Source organism: Trypanosoma equiperdum (genome assembly GCF_001457755.1).
Source record: "Trypanosoma equiperdum strain OVI genome assembly, contig: ctg_887, whole genome shotgun sequence".
In the NCBI taxonomy this organism is placed as follows: domain Eukaryota; phylum Euglenozoa; class Kinetoplastea; order Trypanosomatida; family Trypanosomatidae; genus Trypanosoma; species Trypanosoma equiperdum.
Window position 1 is genome coordinate 1 of NW_027124850.1, and position 24,325 is coordinate 24,325.

Sequence of the window (24,325 nt, forward strand, 5' to 3'; positions counted from 1 at the left end):
GCGGGTTGACGGAAGCTGAAATGTAACCCCACGGGCTGGACCTGTCCACGATACCTAGTGATCAAAAGATGACTTCATTGATGTTTGGACTGCCAAAGCGGGCGCATACCGTTTCGGGGGATGGCGCCTCCTCCACTAAATCTTGCAGTGGCCTGTAGAGGTATGCGTTGAGGAAGGCGCCATAGTAACCGGGCCACGCAACGAAGCCTGCAAGAGTCGAGGAGTTGTATGCGCAAGAAGTGTCCATAATAACGAGAGTGATGCTGATAAGGTTAGGGGCAGTTTTTTCACCGAATCGGCGAACATGAGAAGTATCGTCGGCATCCCATCAGGGGCTGGCACGGAGGAGTGTACGTGTGCTAAGGGGTGATGTTGCGGTTGCTCTCAGCAGTCAAATATCGGGGAAGTTTCAGGAGTTTTTTAAGTTGATTTCCCACCTCCGTAAGACCCTGCATGCCCTGCCTTCGGCTGACCGCGAGCGGTGTAATCGTCGGGCATAGCCGCAGATCAGCATACAGCTTCGGCGACGCCTTGGGCTGTGTCACCAACCGCCCCCAGTGCCGCTAACAGTCCGCTGACCCGTGGTAAGAGACCAACAAATACAGGAGAATACCTTAATACCGTGCTCTGATCTCATTACTCTGCAATGCCGGGGGTACACTACGCGTATGTGTATCACGCGCAGGTGCGGCAGGCCGCCGGCTCTTGGCTTTCCCCCTCTGTAATACGGGGCACCGGCCTCGGACGTGCCAATGAGGAGGCTGGCAATGGTGCTACGTTGCCGATGTGGGGCGGTTTCTCCTTCTTTAGGGTTCTGCTATCTTCTTCAGGAGCCCGTTTAGAGGTTGTGCTTCGTGCTCTGGGATGTTTGTCAGGCGTGTTTTGTTTGGTTGAACTCGCTGCTGCATGTGGTGTGCACACGTGCTTGGTGCAGGTGCGGATGAGGGGGGGGGGAGGGATCGGAGGGAGTTACGGGGGTCTTATTAGCGCTTTTGTGTCAGAGGTGTGTCCTCGACGTTGGTGGTTTCGTACGTTTTCGCACAGTGAATCCGGTGTCTCCGTTTTTGGTTTCCTTGCCCTTCCTGTGAGTTTCTTTGTGTTTACCATTTGCAGTTCTGTCAGCTGACACTAGCTGTGTTCGCGGGAGGGGGTAATTATATTTATCATCCACCGGGCCTCCGGGAGCTTGATGTAGTTATCTTTTGTTTTCCTTGCCCTCTGTTTGTTTGTTTACGATTTCGTCATAGGTACTGCTGAATGTGTTGGACTGTTGTCGGTGTCTGTAGGGTCCACATCCTTGTACTTTATACTGTCCCAGTGGTGGATTCACATGCTTCTTCAGGGTGTGTAGTTTGCAACTTTCATGCAGATTGCCTGAATCACTGGATTCATTAAATGTATCTACATTGTTTCCCACACTTTTTGTTTAATGGGTGTCGAAGGAGATTGATGTTAAGCTGGAGTGCTGATTTATTTTAGTTTTTTGGCTAGTACCGATTCAAAGTTATTTCGGTATCTCGCCTGTGGTGGTCTGTGTTGTACAGCTTCACTCTTACTGCGATTTGTTCGTTGCAGTGTGCTTTGGTGAGGGTATGCAGGAGAATTTCTCTTTCCCTTTTAGTATCTGTGGTGTTTGTTATTCGTACATTGTAACGTTTTCAATCCCACTTTATCATGCTTTGTTCTATATTGGTTCTTCTCGTGCCCTAACTTTTTTCTTTGCAACTGAATTAGTTACGAAGAGGAATATGGAGCTGTCAGCTGTACTTGAATCGAACGCGCAGAGATTCCTGGAAACCGAACAGCCTCTTAATGCTGTCCCACTCACCGCCATGCTGCGGGAGGTGAACCCCACTTCAGTCAAGTTTTCGCTTCTTCATGCGACAACGTTGCTTGCTGCCAGAGATTATGATCAAGCGTTTCGCATCGCTGCGGATGTGGCAAAGGATTTTGAGGGAAATATGCAGGCGGTGGCGATAGCTATGAAGTCGGCCTATGAATTAGGGGATGTGAGGGGGTGTTCCGCCTATGCAGAAAGACTGAAAGACAGTCCCTCCATGAACGTTGTGGCTTTGTGCTACCTTGGAAGGTGCGCTGAGCTTTCAGGAGACACAAAGCGTGCCGTTCATAACTATTGTGCGGCATTGGATATTGACCCGTTTTGTGGTGAGCCTATGAATGCACTGATTGAGAGAAGGCTCTTGGGTGTCAACGAGTTGCGTGACACTATAGAATCCTTACGGCTGCCACCCGAGGCCGAAGCACTGCGTGCTTCCTATTATGCTCGGTTACCAGGTGAATTTGTTCCCAAAGAGTTTGACAAGTATATTCCGAGGACCACCTTATTGTTACAAGCTGCCCGGACTGAGTATGAAAGAAATGATTTGCAACAGGCTTTGAGTTTGACTACCAGCTTGTTAAAAATCTCACCATTTAATAGAGAATGTGTTTGCTTGCATCTTTCCATTCTTGTAGATATGAAAGCCACCTCAAAGCTGTTTGACGTGGCTCACCTACTTTGCAGCAGCAAACCCCATGCCGAACTTGCAGTTTATGCTGTTGGTTGTTTCCACTTTTCTTTATCCAACTATGAGCGTGCCGGCCGATTTTTCACCAGGGCGACGGAATTAGATGCCTCCTTTGCAGAGGCGTGGATTGCGTATGGTCACTGTTATGCGAAATTAGAGGAAGGAGAGCAGGCACTGATTGTGTACAGACGTGCGATGAACTTCTTCCCCGGACTACCTTGTTGCAGCACGTTTGTTGGCATGCAATATGGTCGAGCCCATCAGTGGAGACTGGCGTCGCACTTCCTCGAGGAGGCTAAGAAGGCGATGCCCAACGACCCCTTGGTACTAAACGAGATTGGCGTTTTGTACATGCGAACCCAACGGGTTGATAAGGCCCGTGAAATGCTTGAAGAGGCCTACAAATCCCTTGTTAATCCTGAAAATGCATCAGAGCACAGAGACTGTATCATTTTTAATTTGGCAACTGTCTACAGAAAGCTTCAGTGTTACAAACAGGCGATTGCCTTCTACACCCTCTATGTCAAATGTCGTCCGAGCGCAAGCCACGGCCACTGCGCTCTAGCATTTACACATCATTTGATGGGTGACATGAAAATGGCTATCGCCCATTATCATACTGCTCTGAGTATTAAGGCTGATTCGTTTTGCCGGGATATGCTGGATCGGGCACTGGCAACAGAGTTTGGGGAGGCGTCGCATGGCTTCGCGAAGAGAATTGAAGAGTCATTGTGTTCTCCTTCCCCCGACGATATATCGTTTTTGGCTGCCTCTCGAACCCTTCGATCTGACCCAACTGCAACATCTAGCAAGGATCATTCTCATCACCCAAGCGTTGGACGGAGTCTGTTCTTCTCCGCGTGATCTTGTAAGTTCAAAAATTTTCGTTTGGAAACACTGTTACCTGTTAGCAATCGTTCCTACCATGTGTATGAGTTGTGTTATGTTTTCGTTGTACAGGGAACGCAAGAGTGGGCGCAATTCGCGAGTTCGTTGCATGAGGTGCAAATGTGCTCACCAAACAAATTTGTAACGTGTAATTGTTATATAACACCATGAAAACTCTGTTTTCGCGGCGTGGACGTGAGACATGTCTCTTTGTGTATTTTTCTTTTCCCCCTTCTTTAATATTCAAAGTAGATATAATGCGTGGGGTAAGGGGTGTTAAGCGAAATCTGATAGTGCGAGAATAAAGGATTGTTGTCTATAAGCACGCACCCCATGCTGAATTCATTGAGAACAGGGGAGTACGATTCAATAAACAGATATTATTCTAAGTTATTGCATGAGACTGGCCTAATGTTGCGAAGCATTGGTCAATATCTACAACGTTACGGAAGTGTGTTCAACACACAGTCCGCGCATAGCGAAGCGAAATGAGCTGTGCGCACATGACCCAGTTTCCTCATAAGGAATTTGGGATATTTTGCTTGGTAGCCTGGAGTGTGGAATCAGCCCCTCCGCTGAGGCAGCACCGGGAATATGGCAGAATGAATATCCCGTGTTTTTGTTTTTGTTCTTCCGCAGACAAGATGTATGCTTGTGTAGCTGATTTTTGGTTTCCTTGGGATGTTTCCCTCCTTTCGTAGCTCTGGCGTTTACTGTGGATTTCACGTACATGGAACGTCGAATTGTGCATTTGCAACTTTCTGGAGCGAGAAAAACATGTTTGGGATGACTATCCGAATAACGTACCGCTTAAATGTAACATACGTGCAGATTTATAGTCGCCCCTTTACCTTTTCTTTTTAGTCGGATTTGAGGTAAGAGGGAAACGGTAGGGAAACATCTACCTTTTGTTTTGTTTTTCTATTTCCCCCGTTAAAGGGTATGTTCCGCTGGTCGTGGTGTCGGTTGATTATTTCGAAGGTCTCAGCTGAAAGCTATGTCGACTACCTCCAGAATTCTGATCGAGAGTTGCCTGCACTAAGTGAGATATTTCCGCGTCACGGAACAGGTACCGGAGAGCTCGTCAAGTTTCATTCGCTTCTTTGTGAAGCCATGAAAGATCACAACTTCAATTACGTGGGTATTAAGGTTGTTCCCCCAACTTCACCACCCCTTCAGTGTTTGAGAGCCACAGAGCCGGTGTGTGTTCCCATTTTTTCTAACTCTTTCCAGGGTTCTGTTTTTTCGGCAAAACAACACCGAATACAATTTGTTGAACCACTTTTCGTTATTCGTCTCGGTCGTGACCCCCCGACCCAACTCACAGCCAACACAGTGCCAGCTGTTTGTGACGCTTTTTTCCCCGGTGTGGAGTTCGTCGGGTCACGGTATCCCTTTTATCCTCCCCATACAACAGGGTTCGCAGCGGATTTGGGTGGGTGCGTAGCTGTACACCTTGGTGAGGCTGTGAGTTTGGGGAGTGCGTCCCTTGAATCGCTGGGCGATACCAACTTTGTAGTAACTCGCCGAGAAGAGCCTATACAAGTAGGTGCTGGAAAGAATTGCTTGGGCGGACCAGGTGCGGCAGTAGCTTTAGCAGTTTCTTACGCTGCTTCAATGGGTTGGCCCCTTCGAGAAAAGCACTACATTTTTTGCAGCGGTGTGGGGTCACGATCCCCTGCCCTTGCAGGAGAATACAAGGTTAATTATGGTGCATATGGCAGTGTTTCTGCGTCCTTAACCTGAGAATGAGGGATGCCAGGACTTTCCATGAGTTTTTACTTTTTTTCAGATACTCATGACATTTACATCTTTACCTTCACTTTTTTTTTAAACCAGACCCAGCACCCGCATTTTGGCTGTTTAATCTTGTTGTTGTTGTTGTTGTTGTTGTGTGGTATGGCGTCGGCACTTATATAGTGCGAGATAATGATAAGTTAACGAAATGAATGCTGGTGCTCTCTCTATCTGAGCAGATAAGAGTGAAGGTGAACCTCACTGTTGTGTCGAAGCCGATATGGGTCGGTGGACTTCAAGGGGATACAGTTGGATTGACGTATTTGAGGGTCGGTCTCCCCAGGCAATTTACCCGTGGAAGAATCATTATTTGGAAGTAGATTGCTTATCCGTTTCCGTACCTGGTAGTGCGATCTGGATAAAGGAATGTTTACATTTTAGGATGAAGGGATGTCATCGTTGTTGCGACTTGGACCGCGCTTTGTCGCTGAAATTAGTGAACGAGTCGACTTGTATATAAGAATTTTAATCGTTGTAAGGTTATGGTCTCGTATGCAGTGATGCCTCACGATGAAGTTGCACCGCACGGTATTTACTTTATTCATCTTGTTTACATAAATGTACTTACCTTTTTTGTTCTCAAGAAATGGTTGAGTTTGTCACGATGGACGGTAGTTGAATGGACCGAAGCTCCCATTACGATGCGGCTTTGACTGAGTTACCAGGGAGCGGGTAAGAGAGTGTTGCTGGATAAATGTGTTACAGAGATCAGCCTTCTTGCTTCTAGATTGATTTGTTTGCTGCCAAAATTCGGCGAAGACAGGCTTACAGAGTGTATGTTATCCCAAATGCTGCTCTGACAATCGCTGCGTTCCCCCCACATCCACTTCGCTTTGTTGAAGTGCTACCGCTTCTTTATAGGAGATTGCTTGTCACAAAAGAGCCAGCAGATGTCTTTAGTTGAAAGTCAGAAGGACATGGCTGACCTCTTACCGTGTAACGAGGAGTGTGGAGGCGATTACGGAAGATACTCGTTTGGTCAAACAGACACTGAAGTGATCGTTAAGGTTCCACTGCCGTCTGACACACCCACAAAGATGATTAATGTGGACGTAAAAGTTTCCTCGTTAACAATAGGCATGAAGGGTCAATCACCCTTGATTTCTGGTGACCTGTACAAACCAGTGAAAGTAGACGAATGTACGTGGTGTGTGGAGGATAAAAGTGTGCTTGTGGTGACTTTGGTGAAAACGAACGCCCAGTACGAAGAGTGGTGGCCATGTGTCACAACTAATGAGAGACAAATAGACATGAAGACTTTCAGGCCACCGAGCAAACATATCTCCGAACTCGACGACAGCGCACGGGCCACGATCGCGAAAATGATGTTTGATCAGCGACAAAAAGCGTTAAATTTACCTTCTAGCGACGAGTTGCGCCTCCGGGAATTGATGCAGCGTGGTGGTACCTCTAACTAACGGTATTGTCCCTTTTGTTCCCCATTTCCCTCTCAACGGAGGTGTCGGCCTTTTCCACCGGGGGGGGGGGGGAGAATACTGTCACTTCACTTGTTGCTTTTTTTTCTTTTTTGATTGCGTCGGAGAGATCGTCATTTCTGAATCTCACTTTGTTTTAATTTTTTTTGCCCTCTTTTTGGGATGTGGGGAGAAGATCTTCTGAGCCATGACAGGTGCGGATAGGTTTAACAGCCGGAGCTTGGTTAAGGCGCTTGACCACCCGGAACCTTTTGAGGATTGGCTTCAGGGCACACGTTATATGCAAAAGTATTTGCTTTCCTTGAAATTTCAAACGTGTCGGGCACCGTACGTCCCGACGAGGCAGGAACATTCGAAGGCCTCCTACCTCACTATGTCAAAACGGAAGTGTGTCGACGGAAGTCAGCGTTCTAGGAAGGCCGATGAGTTAACCACTGAGACCACAGGGGCCGCGGTTGGTGTCGCCACGCCCCTACAGCACGCTGCCTCTGCGGGAGGAGATTCACAAGGTAGTGTGAGAAAGCACAGTGCACCGCAAAGGAAAGGACGCAAAAGTAGTGACAACTGTGCAGATACGGCCGCTGTGGACGGTGTTGCTTCGTGCGATAGAGACTTGCGGGGTAGTCTGCTGCGCTCATACAACAGAATAAAGGGAACGTACACGTCTTCATTTCCTGCCATGCTTACCCCTTACCGGCGCTCGTATTGGACGTATAAACAGAGAGAGATGACCAAAGATAGTTATTCAGGTGGTAGTGGGGGACCGGCGGTAACAGGAGAGTGCGTATCTGGTGGGTCTGATCCACAGCAGAAATCTAAACGCTGCCCTGCTGGGGCTCGGAGTGACGGTTTGCCCTCGACGACTGAGAGGACCTTTCTTACGGGACCACCGCGCTTCTCTCCCACTCCGTTACCAGTCACGCTGAGAAGGAAGCGATGAAGTACCGTCTGAATATTGTGTTTCATGTAAATGATTGTGTGTGCTATAGATGTAATCGTTAGTTCCCCCTACTTTTCTTTTTTAGTGACATTTTGAATGATTAAAAAAAATGCGTTGGTAGTTTACGTTTTCTCGTATCTGGTGGCCGTGCTATGTTGTGTGTTGTGTAGTTGGCATTTTAAAAAATTTCGCTGCCTGATCCGCTGAATGTTGGTTTCTTCTTTCTTGCTAGTTTTCCAAGGTTCTCAACATGGGGAAGGTCCACGGATCGCTGGCCCGTGCCGGCAAGGTGAAAAACCAGACGCCGAAGGTTAGCAAGCAGGAGAAGAAGAAGCAGCCCCGGGGGCGTGCCTTCAAGCGCCTGAAGTACACTCAGCGTTACCTTGCCAAGACGCTGAAAGCTGGCGAGAAGCTCCGTATGAACAAACAGCCGCCTGGAAAGGCCGGCTAAGCGGGAAATCTGCCGCGGAAAACAACGTGCATAATTTTTTTTCCTCCTTGCCCTTGTTTTTTTTCTTTCAGTATTCGGGTGCATATCATCCTGTGAACATTGTTGAAAATATCTAACTTTCTCGTAAGTGGTTGTATTTACGAAGTCGCCTCCAATTGGGTTGCGCACTTCGCACGTGCTGCGCTTAAAGATTCTATCACCTTTACTTTTTTTATTTTTTACCCTACTTATCACAGGTCTCACTGTAAAAGCAGCAAGGCAAGATATGGGGAAGGTCCACGGATCGCTGGCCCGCGCCGGCAAGGTGAAAAACCAGACGCCGAAGGTTAGCAAGCAGGAGAAGAAGAAGCAGCCCCGGGGGCGTGCCTTCAAGCGCCTGAAGTACACTCAGCGTTACCTTGCCAAGACGCTGAAAGCTGGCGAGAAGCTCCGTATGAACAAACAGCCGCCTGGAAAGGCCGGCTAAGCGGGAAATCTGCTACGGGAGACGCAATACATTATTTAGCTTACTGTGTGCGGTATCACTGCCGCTTTTTTTTGAATTTTTTCCCTACTTTCACTTGACCACTTCTGAAAAAAATCTGAAAGTCATAAGGATAGGTGAATTCACACGTTTGCCTGCTTGTACTGGCTTGTGTCTGTGCTACCGCTTTTGAAATCCGATGAAGCTCAGTTGCCTTCTGTTTTTTCTACTTTCTCTTTTGGGGTATGTTACGTCCCGTTAAATTGTCCGTTCCACTTTCTCAGGGTGGGAGACATGGGTTTGTGCAATTCTAAAAGTTTTGAGAGAGATCAACTAGCTCCCCCACCGGGAAACCGCTTAAGTGATGAGTCCCAACGTCAAGGTGGTGGATATAAGAACCACTCGAACCCGGCGGCTTACGAGCACCAGACAGGTGCAGAGCAATATCTTAAGACTTTTCTGAGAAGCGTGGAGTCAGTTTTGAGTGAGCGTTTCACCTTTCATTCCCAGGAGGAGCGTGACGCAGTTTCTTTGAGTTTCATGAATTCGTGCGCTGAGATCACACGCACGAAGTTTCGGTTGAAGATGGAAACGGTGGTGGAAATAATTTCTAAAATTGCGGAGAGGGAAAAACTGAAGACCATATCTGAGACGCTCCCTTCGGTTAAAGAGTTTTATGTGGATGCTGGCTTCTTCCGTCTGCTTAACACATGGATGAGTAGCGGTGGCAGCCCTGCCAACCAATGCACCACAAGTTCAGAAAAGTATGTGACTGAGGGCAAAGACGTGAAGCGAGATTCCAGGGCACCGACCAACTTCGCCTCGGTGCTGATTGATCACCTTAACTCCGCATCTCTGATTCCCACGATGGATCTGTTTCCGCGTTTTGCAGAGGGCGGTGAGGTGATGACTCTAGAGCAATTTGGGAAGTTTGTGACTGTTACCCAAGGCAATGAACGTGCCGACGCCCAGATTGTAGAGAAGTACAACCACCGTTTCGGTGGCATAGTTCACAGGTACAACTTCAATACGTATTTGATGGGGTTGATGACCAACAACGCGTTAGACCCCTCGCGCACAACAAGTGTTTGGCAAGACATGACACAGCCGCTGACTCGATATCTGATAAAAACCATACGTATTGAAAGTGAAAGTGACCTCCAGCGGGCGCTTTCTGACAACTCCAGAGCGTTCGTCTTAAAAATAAAAAGGAATAGCGAAGGTGTGCTCTGCAGTGGAAGCTGCCCCTTGACGTGCATCATAGAGGGTATCAAGACAAGTGGTTTCTCGACTATCCCATACCCTATTATTCTGTGTCTATCCCCACCAAATACATTGCCGGTACAACTGAAGGATGAGCTAGCTGAAATACTGAGCAAGGGGCTTGGTACGATGTTAGCAAAGGGGCTCATGTTCGAGGGTGCTATCATTAGCGATCCAAAATTCAGCCCCGCTGCTCAACGGAAGAAGGTGCTCGTACTTGGATACCAAAGTCCGTTGAAGCCATTTGTCGGAAGTCTGATGGCGGACATGAACAGAGATGGCTTGGGTGTGCGCGTGACGGATGTTGTTACAGGAACTCCAGCAGCGAAGGCAGGAGTATCGAAAGATGACTGGTTTACTCATATTAATGGTGAAGCCATCATAAATAAGCAACACTTACGCGAGCAACTGGAAAAACTGGAATTAGGCGAAGAATTTACGTTGAAGAGGGAGAATTTGGACGAGCTAAAGATTGTGGTGGGGGGAGCTGTCGATAGGGAAGACAAAAGCGAGTCTGCGGCTTTGTCCGACCTCTTATTCTTGAAGTATGCAAAGAAGAAAACAAACCTCAAACCATGGGAGGTGGTAGTTCTTACGGCCGATGTACTTCCTTCTTTAAAACCGAACCAGGACAGTCTTGATGACCACTTTGCATTTTTCTCTGACGTCGACGAGCACAGCAGCGAGCAATGCATTGGGATTGCCACTCAGATGGGGGTTCAGTTGATAGACCACGGGAATTCAAGAGAGGGAGGGCTATGGGCCCAAGGTCGGTTTGTAGACAATGGGCGGAGCGGGTATCTCATCAAAAACAACACAAATGGAAAATTAACAACGAGTGTTTCGGTGGATATCCTTGCTGGCCCCCAAGAGATCAAGGGGCTACCCCTCTCGAGTAGCACGGCGCGAGTGTATGGCGCTGGGAAAGCAAGTGTAAAGGGCAGTAAAATTGTTTTTGAAGGATGTAATGAAACAACAGTTGCGGTGATTGACTGCAAGTTTGTACAGGATAGTTCTTCGTTTGATTTCACTACTGCATTTCCTCCCCTACTGTTGCGCTCTGGATACCGCGTTCTGCGCTTGGAGCAGACCGGTGGCCTTACAAGGTTCGACGAGTGCGCACTTGGTGCTCACTGCCTAGTTTCCTGGAACAAGGCGGCCTAAGTGGGGTGAGATGGCGTTACGTATGCTAACAAATTCGCAATGTACGTAGGCCGCTCGTTTTAGGTGACGACGGGCGTTGCCAATCGGGAGTGTAAGCGTAGAATTTGTTGTATAAGGAAGTGCATGGAGTATGGAAAAGGATGGGAGGGTGAAATTGGGGTTTAGGGGGTTTTCGTTGCTTTTATATACTTGATGGTAACGACAAACATTGGGGCCAAGGGAATGGGAGGAATCAATAGGTGTTGCGGAGGTATGTTGTTTGTCTTGTACGTGTTCTATTCTTGGTGCCATGGATGACGTGAAATTGGAATTCAAAGCGATAGAAGGCGGAGTGTAGGGTTTCCCGGATGGAGGAAATGAAATGTTTCCTTCCCCCGGGGTTAGATTCCTTTCCTTTGATTTCGTCACAGTTAGAAAAGGAAGCAAGACCAAAAGACGTTGGGGTGAGGCAACCACGAATACTTCCGTATTTTTTGTCACCCTGTGAGGTGGGAATCCACGAATCACGGTAAATAGGAGGGTCGTGATAGTGGTGCTAAACGGAGGGAGGAATATTAACTCTACTTTCGGTTTTTCCCTTCAGTCTACCGCGGTTGATGAGCCGCGCATAATTTGCGCACATATGCGAGGGCGGGAAAAACGCACGTTTCTCTTTTACTCCCTCTTTCAAATTTCTTTATGAGTCTACCCGGAACTTTCGGTACCCGGAAGGTTACAAAACGCCTGCAACTCCCCCTTTCCTAGGCGGTAAGAACCTGGGACATCGTTTTGATTACCATTTGGTGTGTGTGCATCGCACTTTTAGGACCATATGTTTCGGTCGACCCGCCCCCGGTCGGTGGGCTATACACCTGTGAATCCTGACACCTCGCCAATGGTTGCCTACAGTCAGTATCATTGGCATTACAATCTTCCCCAGGGAATGGAACGGCCGCATTCAGTAAACCGAACTTTCGCGGCACCGTTTCAGAGCAACCACTCGTTGGTTAACAAGTATCGTGGTGTGTGGATTGAATTTGATATGCACCCCGCTTTTAGTGTTGCACTGGAGCCACAGTTACGGAAGCTACCGCGTGGTCGCACCCTACCAAAAACCCCTGCTGAAGAGGTCATTGCAGATTATACGGCTTTGGCACCTCTAGTGGACGATGAGAAGACGAGAGATCTTTGGTTGGCTAAGGTCTTTCAGCACTGCGCCTTCCAGAGATGTGGCGGCGCTATGGAGCTGTGGGAACGATACTGTCACCAGCGCTTTACCGCGGAAGGTGCCACCGCAAAACCCCCTCTTTCGTTAGTTAAATCTGTACTTTTTTACTGCAACAAGACAGACAACAGTGGCTGGAGGGCACTGTTTGATCGCTGTTTGAAGGATGGGTGGAACTACACCCCACTTTTCGACACAGCGCAGTGGAGTTTTATGTTAAAGAGCATTGGGCGCATGGGGGATGAGGACGGTGTTCGGGCTGTCCTGGAGGAGATGTTGGACGTGCAGGCTGATCTAGATCGTGTAGAGGCAAGGTCTGTTGTCATTGCACTTAATGCCGTTACAAACGCTGACGTCTATGAGTTCGTCAAGAAGTATTTGTTCAATTTTGGCGAGCGGAAAGTGAAGTTCTTGCGCACCACATATTCGGATCTCCGTGGGCATGGGGCGGGAAAGTTACGCATACCACTCAAGGAGAATGATAACATGTACTATCATGTTTGTTGGCACAGCAGCATTCGGTCCCCGCGACAATTTTCCCCGCGGCAGCTCTACTTCGACTACACTCCTTCAACACTGGGGTCAAGTTCGCACAATCCTAATGCAAAAATTGACGATATAGTGAAGGACAAAATAGAGAAGTGGAAGGCGGAAGGTCTTCTTCCTGAGGATTATGTCCACGAAGACCGTGTTTATGATCGCAGTGCTGCCTTCAAGAATGTTGCGCGCCAGGAGAAGTGGAAGAAGATGCCAAAGATTTTGAAGAGCAAAAGGATGGGTTACACGGGTGACCCGTGAGGAGGGGTACTCACACCTTCGCTGTCGCCCAGCAGTTTGGGGTCATCTATCCCTCTCTTTTCTCCGAGTTTTTCCTTAATCCTTCGGTGATAGGGTTTCCGTCAAAGAAAGGACCCTGATACCATTTTTTTTTATCGTTCCGGCACTGTGTTTCATCTGCTCGACCCCTTCCTGTCTTCTGTGTTGCCGGTTTAACCCGGCAGGGTCCGTTGATGTAGGGACAGGGCGCTGTTACAGATGGGTTTGGCTCCGTGCCGTGTTCAGGTGCCTCTTTTCTTCGCGAGTCTGCCCATATGAGTGTGAAGTGAAGGGTGAGAACTAATGGGTTGGCGAGTTGTTGTTTTACGGGTTGATTGCGCGTGCTCGGTAGGTTGTTGATAATAGACAATACACCCTCTTTTTCCTAGTTGTACACGGTGCATTAGGTTGGCAAGGGATCGACTTGCCGGTTACAGATCAACGGGTGCATACTTTGACCTTTCCCCCCTGTTCATCCCCTTTGATTTTCACTCAATGTAGTAGGCGTACTATCGTAGGATCGCAGAACTGTGGGGAGCTGGTGCCTGCGTTTCCACCAATTGGGGTCGAATGTGGCGGTTGTCGCGGTCCCTTCGTTCTAACTCTCTCCACAACCCTGGCCCTTTTTTGGATGGGGCCCTTCAACTAATAAAGCTTCATTTGGCCCATAAGAACGCTGCGGCGGACAAGAACACCAAAGCGTGCAGCGACATTGAGGGGGAGTTCCTTAGAGAGTTGGAAGCTTTCCGCCCGTGCTTTACTATGTCTTCTTCGCTTAAAGTCGCCAAGTTGTACACAAAGAAGCTGCATGGTGCATTATCATATTTCCAACTTTACGACGACCCGCTCATGCGGCAGTTAGATATGATAATAGGGAAGCAAACTATGCAGCCCAGTGCTGGCCGTCAACATGGGGTTTTCAAAGCGCCGGTAGCTGCTCGTCTTGATCCTTTCTTCTCTTTAGACGAACGGGAGGAAACAGTGCTGCCATCGGAGCTTCCTAACCCCCCCAAACCGGATCCTTCCACCCCACTCCGTGAGAGGGCTTTGAAGGTGCCTGCACAGCACCGCGGCCACTGGGTTCTTCGGGATCCGGATATTGCCATAACCCGTGAAGAGAGGCGGACGGACCCATGGTAAGGCGCGTACGCATGCATGGGTGGCTGAGGAAGGCATTGTCACAGCCCCACTAGATTCCCTTTTAATGTGTTTGTGGGGCCTCTCAAGGAGCAATTCGTTGGCGTTTCTAAGTTCATGTTCGGTTCTGGGGTTCCAGATAACTCACAGCAATGATGTTGGAAAGAATAATCTCTTTGTTCAACTAGAACCGGATCCCGCGGATGTGAGTGAGATTTTGGTGGGAAAGGTGGAAATGACTGCCCGCGTGCACCTGGTTCGTTTGATGTTTCGTCGGGTGCTCTTCAGGTGGTTGCTGCATTAGGGCAGTATGGTTGACGTTTGAGCGTGCAATTTCTTTACACAGTGTGGCACTGTTGTTTGAAACAACTTGGGGTTCACCTGGAGCGTTCCCCCAAATAAATATGCATGTTTACCATAAGCTCCTCGCCGCTGTGGGTGACGCGTAAATTTTGTCATGTGGTTATTGGGAATCAGGTAAGTTTTACGAGTATATTGGTAGTTGTGTTTAGTCCGGGGCGCTTTATCGTTGTGAACAAGACATACTCAAACTGATCTTCACCGCCCGTGAGTCGGGACTCTGGGAGCGCAGTTGAGGCACAAGTGTTCGCGGCGGATGGAGGGTGAAGTTGTTCCCCACCATTGCCAGCCTCCTCATTGGCACGTCCGAGGCCGGTGCCCCGTATTACAGAGGGGGAAAGCCAAGAGCCGGCGGCCTGCCGCACCTGCGCGTGATACACATACGCGTAGTGTACCCCCGGCATTGCAGAGTAATGAGATCAGAGCACGGTATTAAGGTATTCTCCTGTATTTGTTGGTCTCTTACCACGGGTCAGCGGACTGTTAGCGGCACTGGGGGCGGTTGGTGACACATACAGGTTATGGTCTCCGATATATCGCTAGCCGCTTTTTTTGGTTAATGAGTGTTTTGTGGTGATTCTATGTCAGGAATGTACCCGTGATACTTGGTCAATTATATGAGGTTGTGTCCACCGAAAAAAAAACAAACGCATCACTATTATGTTCACGTTATGGAATATCGTTGGTTGGATCGCCAACCTTTCCCGGATGATCATGGCGTTGTGTGCCAGCGACGACTAATGTCGGCGCATACGCACCCCAGGGTTGTTGAGTAATACTCTCCTTTCCCCACAAGGACATGCCAGCGGTTCATTGCTGCTTCCACGTGTCCTTCACCAAATTGTTTTGCTTCCCTTTCTGTTATTTTTCTAGCGAATTGTTCTTTTGATGCTTTATCATTTTCCTTCTTTGAGATTAAGCATATAACTTTTGGTGGGTAAGGAGTTTTTTTTTTAAAAAGCAACGCGTGTATTCAGATCATTACGTTGTGGAATGGCAAAGACAGTAGATAACGCCGCCCTGCTTGCGGAAATTGATCAATTAAGGCGTCTGATAGCGGAGAAGGAAGCGCTGATTACACCTGATGGCGGGTCGCTTTCTAAGAAATCAAAGAAGAAGAGCCAAATGAACATGGTGGAGACAGAGCCGGTGCAAGGCTGTCGGGACTTCCCCCCTGAAACAATGCGTCTGCGCAAGTATCTCTTTGATGTATTCCACAGCACAGCGAGAAAGTTTGGTTTTGAGGAATACGATTCGCCTGTCTTGGAATCAGAGGAACTGTACATCCGCAAAGCTGGGGAAGAGATTACAGAGCAAATGTTTAACTTTATAACGAAAGGTGGTCATCGTGTGGCTCTGCGCCCCGAGATGACACCATCACTTGCACGACAACTGCTTGCTAAGGGTCGGTCCCTGTTGCTACCAGCGAAGTGGTACTCCATTCCTCAATGCTGGCGGTATGAGGCAATTACTCGTGGGCGTCGTCGGGAACACTATCAGTGGAACATGGACATTATAGGTGTCAAATCGGTTTCGTCAGAGGTGGAGTTGGTGTGTGCTGCATGTACAGCTATGCAAAGTTTGGGATTGTCCTCTAAAGATGTTGGTGTTAAGATCAACTCGCGCAAGATATTACAGACGGTGGTGGAGCAAGCCGGCGTATCAGCCGACAAGTTCGCTCCTGTGTGTGTTATCGTCGACAAGATGGAGAAACTACCGCGGGAGGAAGTTGTTGCACAGCTCGCCGCCATTGGACTTGAAAGCAACGTGGTTGATGCCATTACGTCAACTCTTAGTCTTAAGACCATTGATGAAATCGCGCAACGCATCGGTGAGGAGCATGAGGCAGTGAGGGAACTGAGAGACTTTATTACACAGATCGAAGCTTACGGTTTTGGCGACTGGGTCATTTTCGACGCTAGCGTTGTTCGTGGTCTTGCCTATTATACTGGAATAGTATTCGAGGGCTTTGACCGCGATGGAAATTTTCGTGCACTGTGTGGTGGTGGTCGTTACGATAACTTGCTGACAACGTACGGGAGTCCGACGGCGGTGCCTTGTGTGGGCTTTGGCTTTGGTGATTGCGTTATTGTTGAACTTCTGAATGAGAAGAAACTGTTGCCAGAATTACACCATGTGGTGGACGACCTTGTGATTCCCTTCGACGAGACCATGCGGCCGCATGCCCTCAGCATCCTTCGTCGGTTGCGCGACGCCGGTCGAAGCGCCGATATCGTTTTCGATAAGAAAAAGGTTGTCCAAGCATTTAATTACGCGGACCGCATAGGAGCCCTGCGTGCCGTCTTGGTGGCCCCTGATGAGTGGGCCCGGGGTGAGGTTCGGGTTAAAATGTTGCGCGAAGGGGCGGGAAGGGAGGAGGGAGCCAACGAGCGTGGCATCGTTCTTCCAGTTGATAAAATCGTGTAGTGTCGGTGAACAATGGAGTATACGATTCGGCACTGATTAAGTATTTTCAATGTTCTATGAGTGTTGCCACATAATGGAGTATCCAAGGGTTGTGGCTTTAATTTATATCAACCCTTGGTGTTCTGTGGGGGGGGGGGATGGCACGTTGAAGCGGAGGACAACTCTTTGTTCGGTTCAACTCACAGCACTAATGAGGAACAAAAGAGGAGTCTATATGCTGAGTTAGAGCCGCAGCCTACAGAATCTATTTGCATCTTATACTTCTATTCACTTTTGTCCCTCGTACCCCCTGTTTGTAGGGCACTCACGTAGGTTAACAGGACCGAAGATGAGTGAGTATCACATGGATCTGGGGCTTCTTTGCGTGACGAACAGCTCTCTGATTAGTGGACCGCAGCGGAGCGAGGGAGACCTCCACCAGTCCACCCTTGAAGCCATGAAGGTACTTCTGAAGGAGTGTTGTGAGTTACCGACGGCAACAAAGAGAGGAAAGTTTGACGGATCTACGACTCTGCTGAAACTTCCACAGCCCGTTATGCAACTCCCTCGTGAGAAGGCACCACCAAAGCCGAAACCGCCCACAGCATGGGAAAAGTTTGCCATGAAAAAGGGAATTGCACTCAACCGTAAGAAGACGAACCGTGTCTTTGATGAGGAGCGTCAGGTGTGGAAGGACAAGTGGGGCAAACGCGCCCGTGAGGAGAAGGAAAAGTACGACTGGTTAAGAGAGGTGGGGCCCAACTACGTCCCGCAGGAGGAGGGTGGCGATCCATTCTTGGACGAACGTAGGGTGAAGAAGGAGAGACTTGAGAAACAAAAGAAGAAAGAGGAACACAATAAGCGCCGCTCGGAACACATTTCTCGTGCACAGGAAGAGGTGAAGCACCTCACCGCTGCCGCAAAGCATCTGGCAACCGCCTCAAACGGCAAGTTCGACAAGGTGTCGCTCAGGAAGAAGGGTAAAAAGTAACAGCTGGTTTATATACGTGTTATTTACCTCCCCTTCTCATCAAGTATAATAAACGTAAGTCGTAATTCTTATTTAAGTAGCACTTGGTGGAAATTTGGTTTCTTTGAGTTGACTTCGTTGTTGAGTTCTCTGAGCCCCACACTTGCTCCCGCAGTTTTCTTTTCGCTCTTCTTTTCTCACTGCAGTAGTGACTGTCATAAGAGTGGTGGTAGCAGCAGATGTTTTCGTTATCGTAGCATCTATCGTGCGGCTTTGCAGGCCCCACCAACGGTTTCATGGCTTAACGAAAGCCCGAGGAAAGGCGACGACAACCGACAGGGGCGAAGGGCCTTCTCCTGCTTGTTTTTTTTGAACCTCCTTTCATTTGGGTTACCCGTTTCATGATGTAGAAAAAATAACTCTCCAGTATCTCTGATATGTTCGTGAAAAGAGAAAAGCTATTTAAACGTTGCGTTCTTCAGCTGATTCCCCACCCTCCCTCTTTTCCCCCTTTTATTTTCCTTCGCTCCACTGAAGAGAGCCAAATATGATACTTCACAGTAGAGCTAAAGTGGAATTTCCCCCTTCTATTCCTTCCTTTCCATATGATTTGTTCTTTTCCTGTTGTTAAAGTCCATTTTTTTGTTTTTTAACTCTCCTCATCGCTCCGCATGGTCAGCTTTATCAGCTTGGTTATTCGTTTGTTTTCCCCACCCTTATTTTTTCTTTTTTCCAACCGAGCGTGGCGTAACTGCCGTGTTTACCCCGGGTGTAGGTGCTGAGGCGCCACCGAACTCAGAAGACTAAACTCCTATCTCACCAGAACAGAGGGGAAAGTCAAACGGTAGGGGGATACGCCGAAGGGAAGCAAAAAAAAAATAGAAGGCAAAGGGTGGAACTGGAAACGATACATATAAACTTGTATACTTATATATTGGAAAAAAAAAGGGTGTTAGACTTAGCCAATGGGATGTTTGCCCAGTGTGGCGGCATCGAATGCACGGGGACAAGCGGCGGCCACTGGTGGCGATGATGGTTGCCAGGGGAAAGATGCGGGGTTGTCGGATCCAACCCTGGGCGAACAGCTACTGGAAGATGGTGACGTTCAGGCGTTACTTGATAAAAAGAAACGGCTAGTGCTAATAATTCATGGTAGTGTGTACGATGTGACCGACTTCGCTCCCACTCACCCGGGTGGTATATCGGTTCTTTCCCAAAATGTGGGCAAAGAGGTTGGAGATGTATTCGACAGAATTCACCGGCCCAGCACTAAAGCGCAACTTGCAACGTACTGTATTGGTCGTCTTCGTTCAGCAGGTCCACGTATCGCCCCGACGTTAGTCAGGAAAGATAGGGAGGTGACACCGGGGTTTGTTCGTGCCACCGTCCTGGGGACTGAGATGCTCTTGGATGATGTTGTGCGCATTACAATTGCCTTTCCTCTGGGACTGCAGCATTCACCAGGTAGTTATGTACGGCTAAAGCTCCCTCACCCGTCTGGCGCGTGTGACATGAGTGGTAACTATACCGTTGCTTCGGTGACAGAAACTAGTTTTATGATTATTTCCAAACGCAGCTTGAACCATGGAGTTTCAAGCCACGTGTGCTCCCTGCAGCCCGGCAATGAAATTGAGTATAAAGGCCCGTTTGCCCCTTCGTGGGTTGTTGAAGACGATGACGAACTGCACAAGACACCTGAGGAGATGAGACATGTAACTTTTATTGCGGGAGGCATTGGAATTGTTCCCATCTTCGCCGCGGTGAAGAACCTCTTGGAGAAGCAAATCGCCTCTGCAACGCTAGTGGTTAGTACCCGGGATCTACGCCGTCTGGTGATCCGTGACGAAATCACAGAATTAGCCAAGCAGTACGGCTCCCTGCGGGATGACAATGGTGTTGCTAGTGGTGAAAGTGCACCTCGGTTGCGCAAAGTGCTTAAGCTGTGCTGCATTTTCACGCGGTCCTCAGGTGAGGTGAATGTACCCGGGGCAGACCTTATTAGTTACGCTCGCCTGGACCATAAAATTCTCAGTCAGTTTGGGTCCGCAGTAACTGTCGTTATTTGTGGCCCACCTGACTTCACGCGCGCTGCGAAGGAGTCGGCTGTGAAGGGTGGTGTATGTAGGGAAGAGCGGGTAATCGTCTTGTAATGCCCACTCTCATCTTCGCAGTGGCGTGAGAGTTCTCATCGGTGCTGCGGAGTGTCCCGGCGCTTCTTTTTCTGTCCTCGTTTTCTTTGATTCTTGAGCTTCACTTTTCCATTTTATGTGCTTTACGTCCGTGCCATTTTTCCTAGTGCCCGGAAACATCAAAATACTTAGTAATATTTTGCTGGCAGGGGGCGGTGCATCAAACGTGTACCATTCATATATATATATATATTTTTCGTCTTTAGTATTCTTATCGAAAGCAATGGGTGAATGACCACTCGTTTTGTTGCATACCGTTAACTTTTCAATCAAAACAGAGAAAGTTTCCCTAGTTTTCTGTCATCTATTACCATTGTTACTCGTAGCAATATGATGTGATGTTATATATATTTCCACCCCCCTTCGCGATGTTTTGTCACCGTCAGTTTTTTTTCTTTTTGCTCCATGGTCTCATTGTGTATAGAAGGAAGGAATGCGTCTTCCTCCCCCCGTGGTGGTGCTACGTCGATGGCATGTAGGCATATGCGTGTGTGCCTGCAAGCCTCCACGGGGGCTGATGCTAACATACATATTATGAGAATATGATGGAATTGGGGTGTCATGGGAGGGTTAGAGTGTGAGCGAAACTGTGGTTGTTACTTAATGTTTTTTTTCTCACTTTTCTTTTCTTTGCTTTGTTTTCCTTTTCTTTTTGTTATTCTTCAGATTTTTGCATTCAGTACTTTTAAAAATTTTCGTCTTGAATGGTGGGATTGTGGAGTATGGGGTTTGTGCGAGCGCACAGTCCGCACTTGTGCGGTGACGGCGGGTGGGTTCTGCGGGATTACAAAATTTATTGCATGCTTGCTCTATAACTGTTATTATTGTAGCAAATGCTTGTGATTGTTAAAGAGTTGTGACTGGTACTTTAGAATTTGTCAAGTTCTGTTTAAACATTTGGAAATTTCACCACATGCACGTTCTTTTCGTTGTTGCATATGTTCTGTAATTCTGCTCTTTTCATCTGTGCCGTTTATGTTCCCCCGCATCAATGAACAAGGCACAATTCCGCCTGTATTTGCTTCACGCAGCACATTTATATACGAATATATATCCGTATACATATATAAATGAATACGTATATGTATACGTATTCATTTTGTAACAGTAAAGATTGTTTTTCTATCCTTCTTTTCGAACGTACCCACATTCATAGCATCATTTTTTTCCTTTTTTGTCCCTTCAATAGTCGCAAAAGCCGGACCGTTTGTGGGTGGTATCCGCACAGGAGGAAGAGAAGTCAAGAAAGAGATCATTGGTGTGTCTCGGTTCGCCACCAACATACAAAGAAAGGTTTCAAGAAAAAAAGGAAAAGAAATTAGTAGAGGGTAAATTGTAGCGTTCCTCCTCGCGTGCCACATATACGCACGCTCCCACGGACACCATGTCCCTCTTGGAAAATTGCCACCCGTGTGCTCCACCGGAGGACGGCCATCGGCCACTAGCCGCGGAGGCCCTGCGGCGTCGTGATTTGATATCGGTGAACGCTCGTCTAGCGGGTACTGGTGTTTATACAAGTCGTTTGCATACCGGTGCGGTTACCCCCCGCCCCATCGTACGGACTGTAAAGGCACTTCAGAGACCAAACCAACTCGTACAACTCGACCGAACACCGAGTAACACACTATCTGCAGTCACTAGTGTAACGGCATTCAGTGAGGAAGTAGATGATGTGGCGAGCGAAATGGCGAGTGGAGTGCTAGAAGCCAGTCAAGAAGCACTTGATTCGTGGTTAGGCGAATTGACAAAGGACGTCCCAACGCAAATATTGGAAAACACGCCGGAGGGTGACAAAGCAAGCTGTAGCAGGTCGAATTCGACAAGCGGTGACCCGTCGTGCAGTGCATCGTTACTATCCTCCACGCTTGAGTTTACAAAAGTACTTGAGATGGAAAGTGTGGCCACGTGTAGCACAACGTGCATTGGAGATGGGAGGGCCAGTGTGGCGAGCACGAATCAACTCAATGGTGTCACTGGCACTTCCGCTGTAGACGTCACCGGAAACTCGATCAATCTGTTAGACCGAAGTGCCTCTCCGGCTCTCCGAACTCCGGGTGTCTCCACCACCACAGAAACTGCCCTACGTAGAAAGATCGTCAATGTGCGGATAGAGGAACGTATCGGTCGTGGGATGTTCGGCGATGTATTTCGTGCAACTGACCTGGACACAGGGGCGGAGCTTGCGGTGAAGCAGATTATTGTATCTTCAGATATTGACAGGGACACAGAGAAGCAACTATGCGCGCTGGAACGGGAAATTCGTGTGATGCGCAAGTTGAATCACAAGCATATTGTGAAGTACTTTTCTTCACGACGCGACGAGGGGTGCTGCGCGCTGTTGATATACATGGAGTACATTAGTGGTGGCACCATCGCTAGCAAGCTTAAAACCGAAGGGGCTCTGAGCGAGGAGGAGACTCGTAACTATACTCGACAGTTGCTAGAGGGTTTAGCATACCTTCACAAGCGGCGCATCGTGCACCGCGATCTGAAGGGGGACAATTTGTTTATAACAGGGAATGGCGTCTTGAAAGTTGGTGATTTCGGTACTAGCAAAGATTTGCAGTCAACTATAGTAACGAATAGTGTCGCTGGAACGCCGAATTTTATGGCGCCTGAAGTGATTAACTGCAGTGGGCACAGCTACACGGCTGATATCTGGTCCGTGGGCTGTTGCGTACTTGAGATGCTAACCGGTCATCCCCCCTTCTGGCAGCTAGACAACTGTATGGCAGTTATGTTTGCTATTCTACGAGGTGAACTCGAGAGGCACATCCCAGAGCACCTTCCCGAGGGTGCCAAAGAGTTCATTCGTCAGTGTACCCGTACCAACCCGAAGGAGCGTCTAACGGCGCGACAGTTGCTGCGACACCCATGGATAAAGGGCAAGGGAAAGGCGGACTCTGTACGAAGTTGTAGCCTGATGGATTGCTCACTTGCAAGCGCGTGTTCGCAAATCGATGTGGCAAGTGTTACGAACAAGGTTGCAGCTGCGACGACAAGCCCCATTAATGGGGCTGAACGGAGCCGCGTTTCACTGCTTAGCACTCACATTCCTTCAGGACATGCCGTGATTGGCATGAGGGGATGTGGGAGTCTTCTTGGCATCGAATCTGGCCGGCGTCCCCGCATGAACAGCTTCCGCCAGAGCAACGTTCGGCGACGTCTGTCCATCTCATGCAGCAGCAGCACGGCACCTCTCGATAGTCGTACTAGTGACCCGCGCAAGGGTCGAAGGAAGGGAGTGGGAATAGCCGGTGATGCTTGCGCGAGGACGACGAAGTTGCCCATTGTCAGCCGCTGAGCGGAACTCAGGAATCAACGAAGAAAACAAACAAGCCAGTGCAAAATTTACCCCAGAAGACGAGTTAAAGTGCATGGCACCAGACGAATACCTTTTCCTCTATGCTCCCAATTAGCCAATTAAAAAAAAAGGGGGGAATGGGCGGGTACAAAATAGTATCAAAGAATCTAAAGGGATTAAGGTAAAAGAGAATAAAGAAGAAAAATGAAATAACAATAAGTAGTGAGGGAAAGGAATGAAGTAAAAGAAGCAGCACCACTGTCTGCTGGTTTGTATTTATTGGTTTTATATACTATATAACCAAGTTGTATTCCGAAACTAATTTTCCCTACCTTCCTATTTTCCTTTCATTTCCTTTGATTGCCTCTGTCACTTTACCCTCTCTCCTCCTTTTTGTTGTGTGTGTGTGCGTGTGTGTGCTCAGCGGGGCTCTTTGTTCCTCTTTCGTCCCCACCAACTGGGCCGCACCGAGTCGTTTGTACTTTGGAGGGAATATTCCTGATTTTGTTATTATCCCTCGTCTAATACCTTTTCATGTATATATATAAATATATATATATATATTTAAATATGCATATTTGTATATGAGGCGCACACCTTAACATCATCAATGACAACAAGAGCAACAACAGATATTTATCTATATATCTATGTTTATATACGTCAATAGTTGTCCATTTCTTTTCTCCCCCGCATACTGTTTCGCTCGATGTGGTGGGAGTGGCCACGGAGTTAAGTGACCGAGGCAAAATATTCCTGTCCCCTTTTACTTGTTTGCTTGGATTTGCTTTGCTTCAGAATTTTGTTTTGTTTTGTTGTTGTTGTTACGGTGTTCCCTCCTTGTGAAGATGCATCTATGCGTCAGCACTATATATGCACATAGTGTGCTCTTGACTTTCTGATGTTTTTTCCAGTTTTCCTTTATATTATTACTATTATTACTACTGTAGTTGACTGTTGGCATGGTTTGTTGCTGTTCTTCACTCTCTTCTTTTTCCTTTTTTTTTTT

At 48.1% G+C, this 24,325-nt stretch overlaps 12 protein-coding genes across 12 annotated transcripts; all 12 read left to right on the forward strand.

Annotated features, from left to right (window-relative positions):
• Positions 1-1,748: 1,748 nt before the first annotated feature.
• Positions 1,749-3,392, forward strand: TEOVI_000426500 (cell division cycle protein 16 homolog, putative; the record flags this gene model as incomplete). Its single annotated transcript, XM_067227055.1, has 1 exon — positions 1,749-3,392. One exon carries the CDS (start codon positions 1,749-1,751, stop codon positions 3,390-3,392), a length of 1,644 nt encoding a protein of 547 aa, XP_067083156.1.
• Positions 3,393-4,358: 966 nt separating this feature from the next.
• On the forward strand, positions 4,359-5,162 carry TEOVI_000426600 (uncharacterized protein; the record flags this gene model as incomplete). Its single annotated transcript, XM_067227056.1, has 1 exon — positions 4,359-5,162. The coding sequence occupies one exon, from the start codon at positions 4,359-4,361 to the stop codon at positions 5,160-5,162; it is 804 nt and encodes a 267-aa protein (XP_067083157.1).
• Positions 5,163-6,103: 941 nt separating this feature from the next.
• TEOVI_000426700 (nuclear movement protein, putative) lies at positions 6,104-6,631 on the forward strand (the record flags this gene model as incomplete). The annotated part of the gene is made up of 1 exon (XM_067227057.1): positions 6,104-6,631. One exon carries the CDS (start codon positions 6,104-6,106, stop codon positions 6,629-6,631), a length of 528 nt encoding a protein of 175 aa, XP_067083158.1.
• A 205-nt stretch (positions 6,632-6,836) lies between these two features.
• TEOVI_000426800 (uncharacterized protein) lies at positions 6,837-7,589 on the forward strand (the record flags this gene model as incomplete). The annotated part of the gene is made up of 1 exon (XM_067227058.1): positions 6,837-7,589. The coding sequence occupies one exon, from the start codon at positions 6,837-6,839 to the stop codon at positions 7,587-7,589; it is 753 nt and encodes a 250-aa protein (XP_067083159.1).
• Positions 7,590-7,839: 250 nt separating this feature from the next.
• TEOVI_000426900 (40S ribosomal protein S30, putative) lies at positions 7,840-8,040 on the forward strand (the record flags this gene model as incomplete). Its single annotated transcript, XM_067227059.1, has 1 exon — positions 7,840-8,040. The coding sequence occupies one exon, from the start codon at positions 7,840-7,842 to the stop codon at positions 8,038-8,040; it is 201 nt and encodes a 66-aa protein (XP_067083160.1).
• Positions 8,041-8,797: 757 nt separating this feature from the next.
• On the forward strand, positions 8,798-10,930 carry TEOVI_000427000 (pdz domain containing protein, putative; the record flags this gene model as incomplete). The annotated part of the gene is made up of 1 exon (XM_067227060.1): positions 8,798-10,930. One exon carries the CDS (start codon positions 8,798-8,800, stop codon positions 10,928-10,930), a length of 2,133 nt encoding a protein of 710 aa, XP_067083161.1.
• Positions 10,931-11,741: 811 nt separating this feature from the next.
• TEOVI_000427100 (uncharacterized protein) lies at positions 11,742-12,932 on the forward strand (the record flags this gene model as incomplete). The annotated part of the gene is made up of 1 exon (XM_067227061.1): positions 11,742-12,932. The coding sequence occupies one exon, from the start codon at positions 11,742-11,744 to the stop codon at positions 12,930-12,932; it is 1,191 nt and encodes a 396-aa protein (XP_067083162.1).
• Positions 12,933-13,520: 588 nt separating this feature from the next.
• TEOVI_000427200 (uncharacterized protein) lies at positions 13,521-14,090 on the forward strand (the record flags this gene model as incomplete). Its single annotated transcript, XM_067227062.1, has 1 exon — positions 13,521-14,090. One exon carries the CDS (start codon positions 13,521-13,523, stop codon positions 14,088-14,090), a length of 570 nt encoding a protein of 189 aa, XP_067083163.1.
• A 1,350-nt stretch (positions 14,091-15,440) lies between these two features.
• On the forward strand, positions 15,441-16,874 carry TEOVI_000427300 (histidyl-tRNA synthetase; the record flags this gene model as incomplete). Its single annotated transcript, XM_067227063.1, has 1 exon — positions 15,441-16,874. One exon carries the CDS (start codon positions 15,441-15,443, stop codon positions 16,872-16,874), a length of 1,434 nt encoding a protein of 477 aa, XP_067083164.1.
• Positions 16,875-17,202: 328 nt separating this feature from the next.
• TEOVI_000427400 (ribosome biogenesis regulatory protein (RRS1), putative) lies at positions 17,203-17,844 on the forward strand (the record flags this gene model as incomplete). The annotated part of the gene is made up of 1 exon (XM_067227064.1): positions 17,203-17,844. One exon carries the CDS (start codon positions 17,203-17,205, stop codon positions 17,842-17,844), a length of 642 nt encoding a protein of 213 aa, XP_067083165.1.
• A 944-nt stretch (positions 17,845-18,788) lies between these two features.
• On the forward strand, positions 18,789-19,973 carry TEOVI_000427500 (nitrate reductase, putative; the record flags this gene model as incomplete). Its single annotated transcript, XM_067227065.1, has 1 exon — positions 18,789-19,973. One exon carries the CDS (start codon positions 18,789-18,791, stop codon positions 19,971-19,973), a length of 1,185 nt encoding a protein of 394 aa, XP_067083166.1.
• Positions 19,974-21,396: 1,423 nt separating this feature from the next.
• Positions 21,397-23,316, forward strand: TEOVI_000427600 (protein kinase, putative; the record flags this gene model as incomplete). The annotated part of the gene is made up of 1 exon (XM_067227066.1): positions 21,397-23,316. One exon carries the CDS (start codon positions 21,397-21,399, stop codon positions 23,314-23,316), a length of 1,920 nt encoding a protein of 639 aa, XP_067083167.1.
• Positions 23,317-24,325: the final 1,009 nt, after the last annotated feature.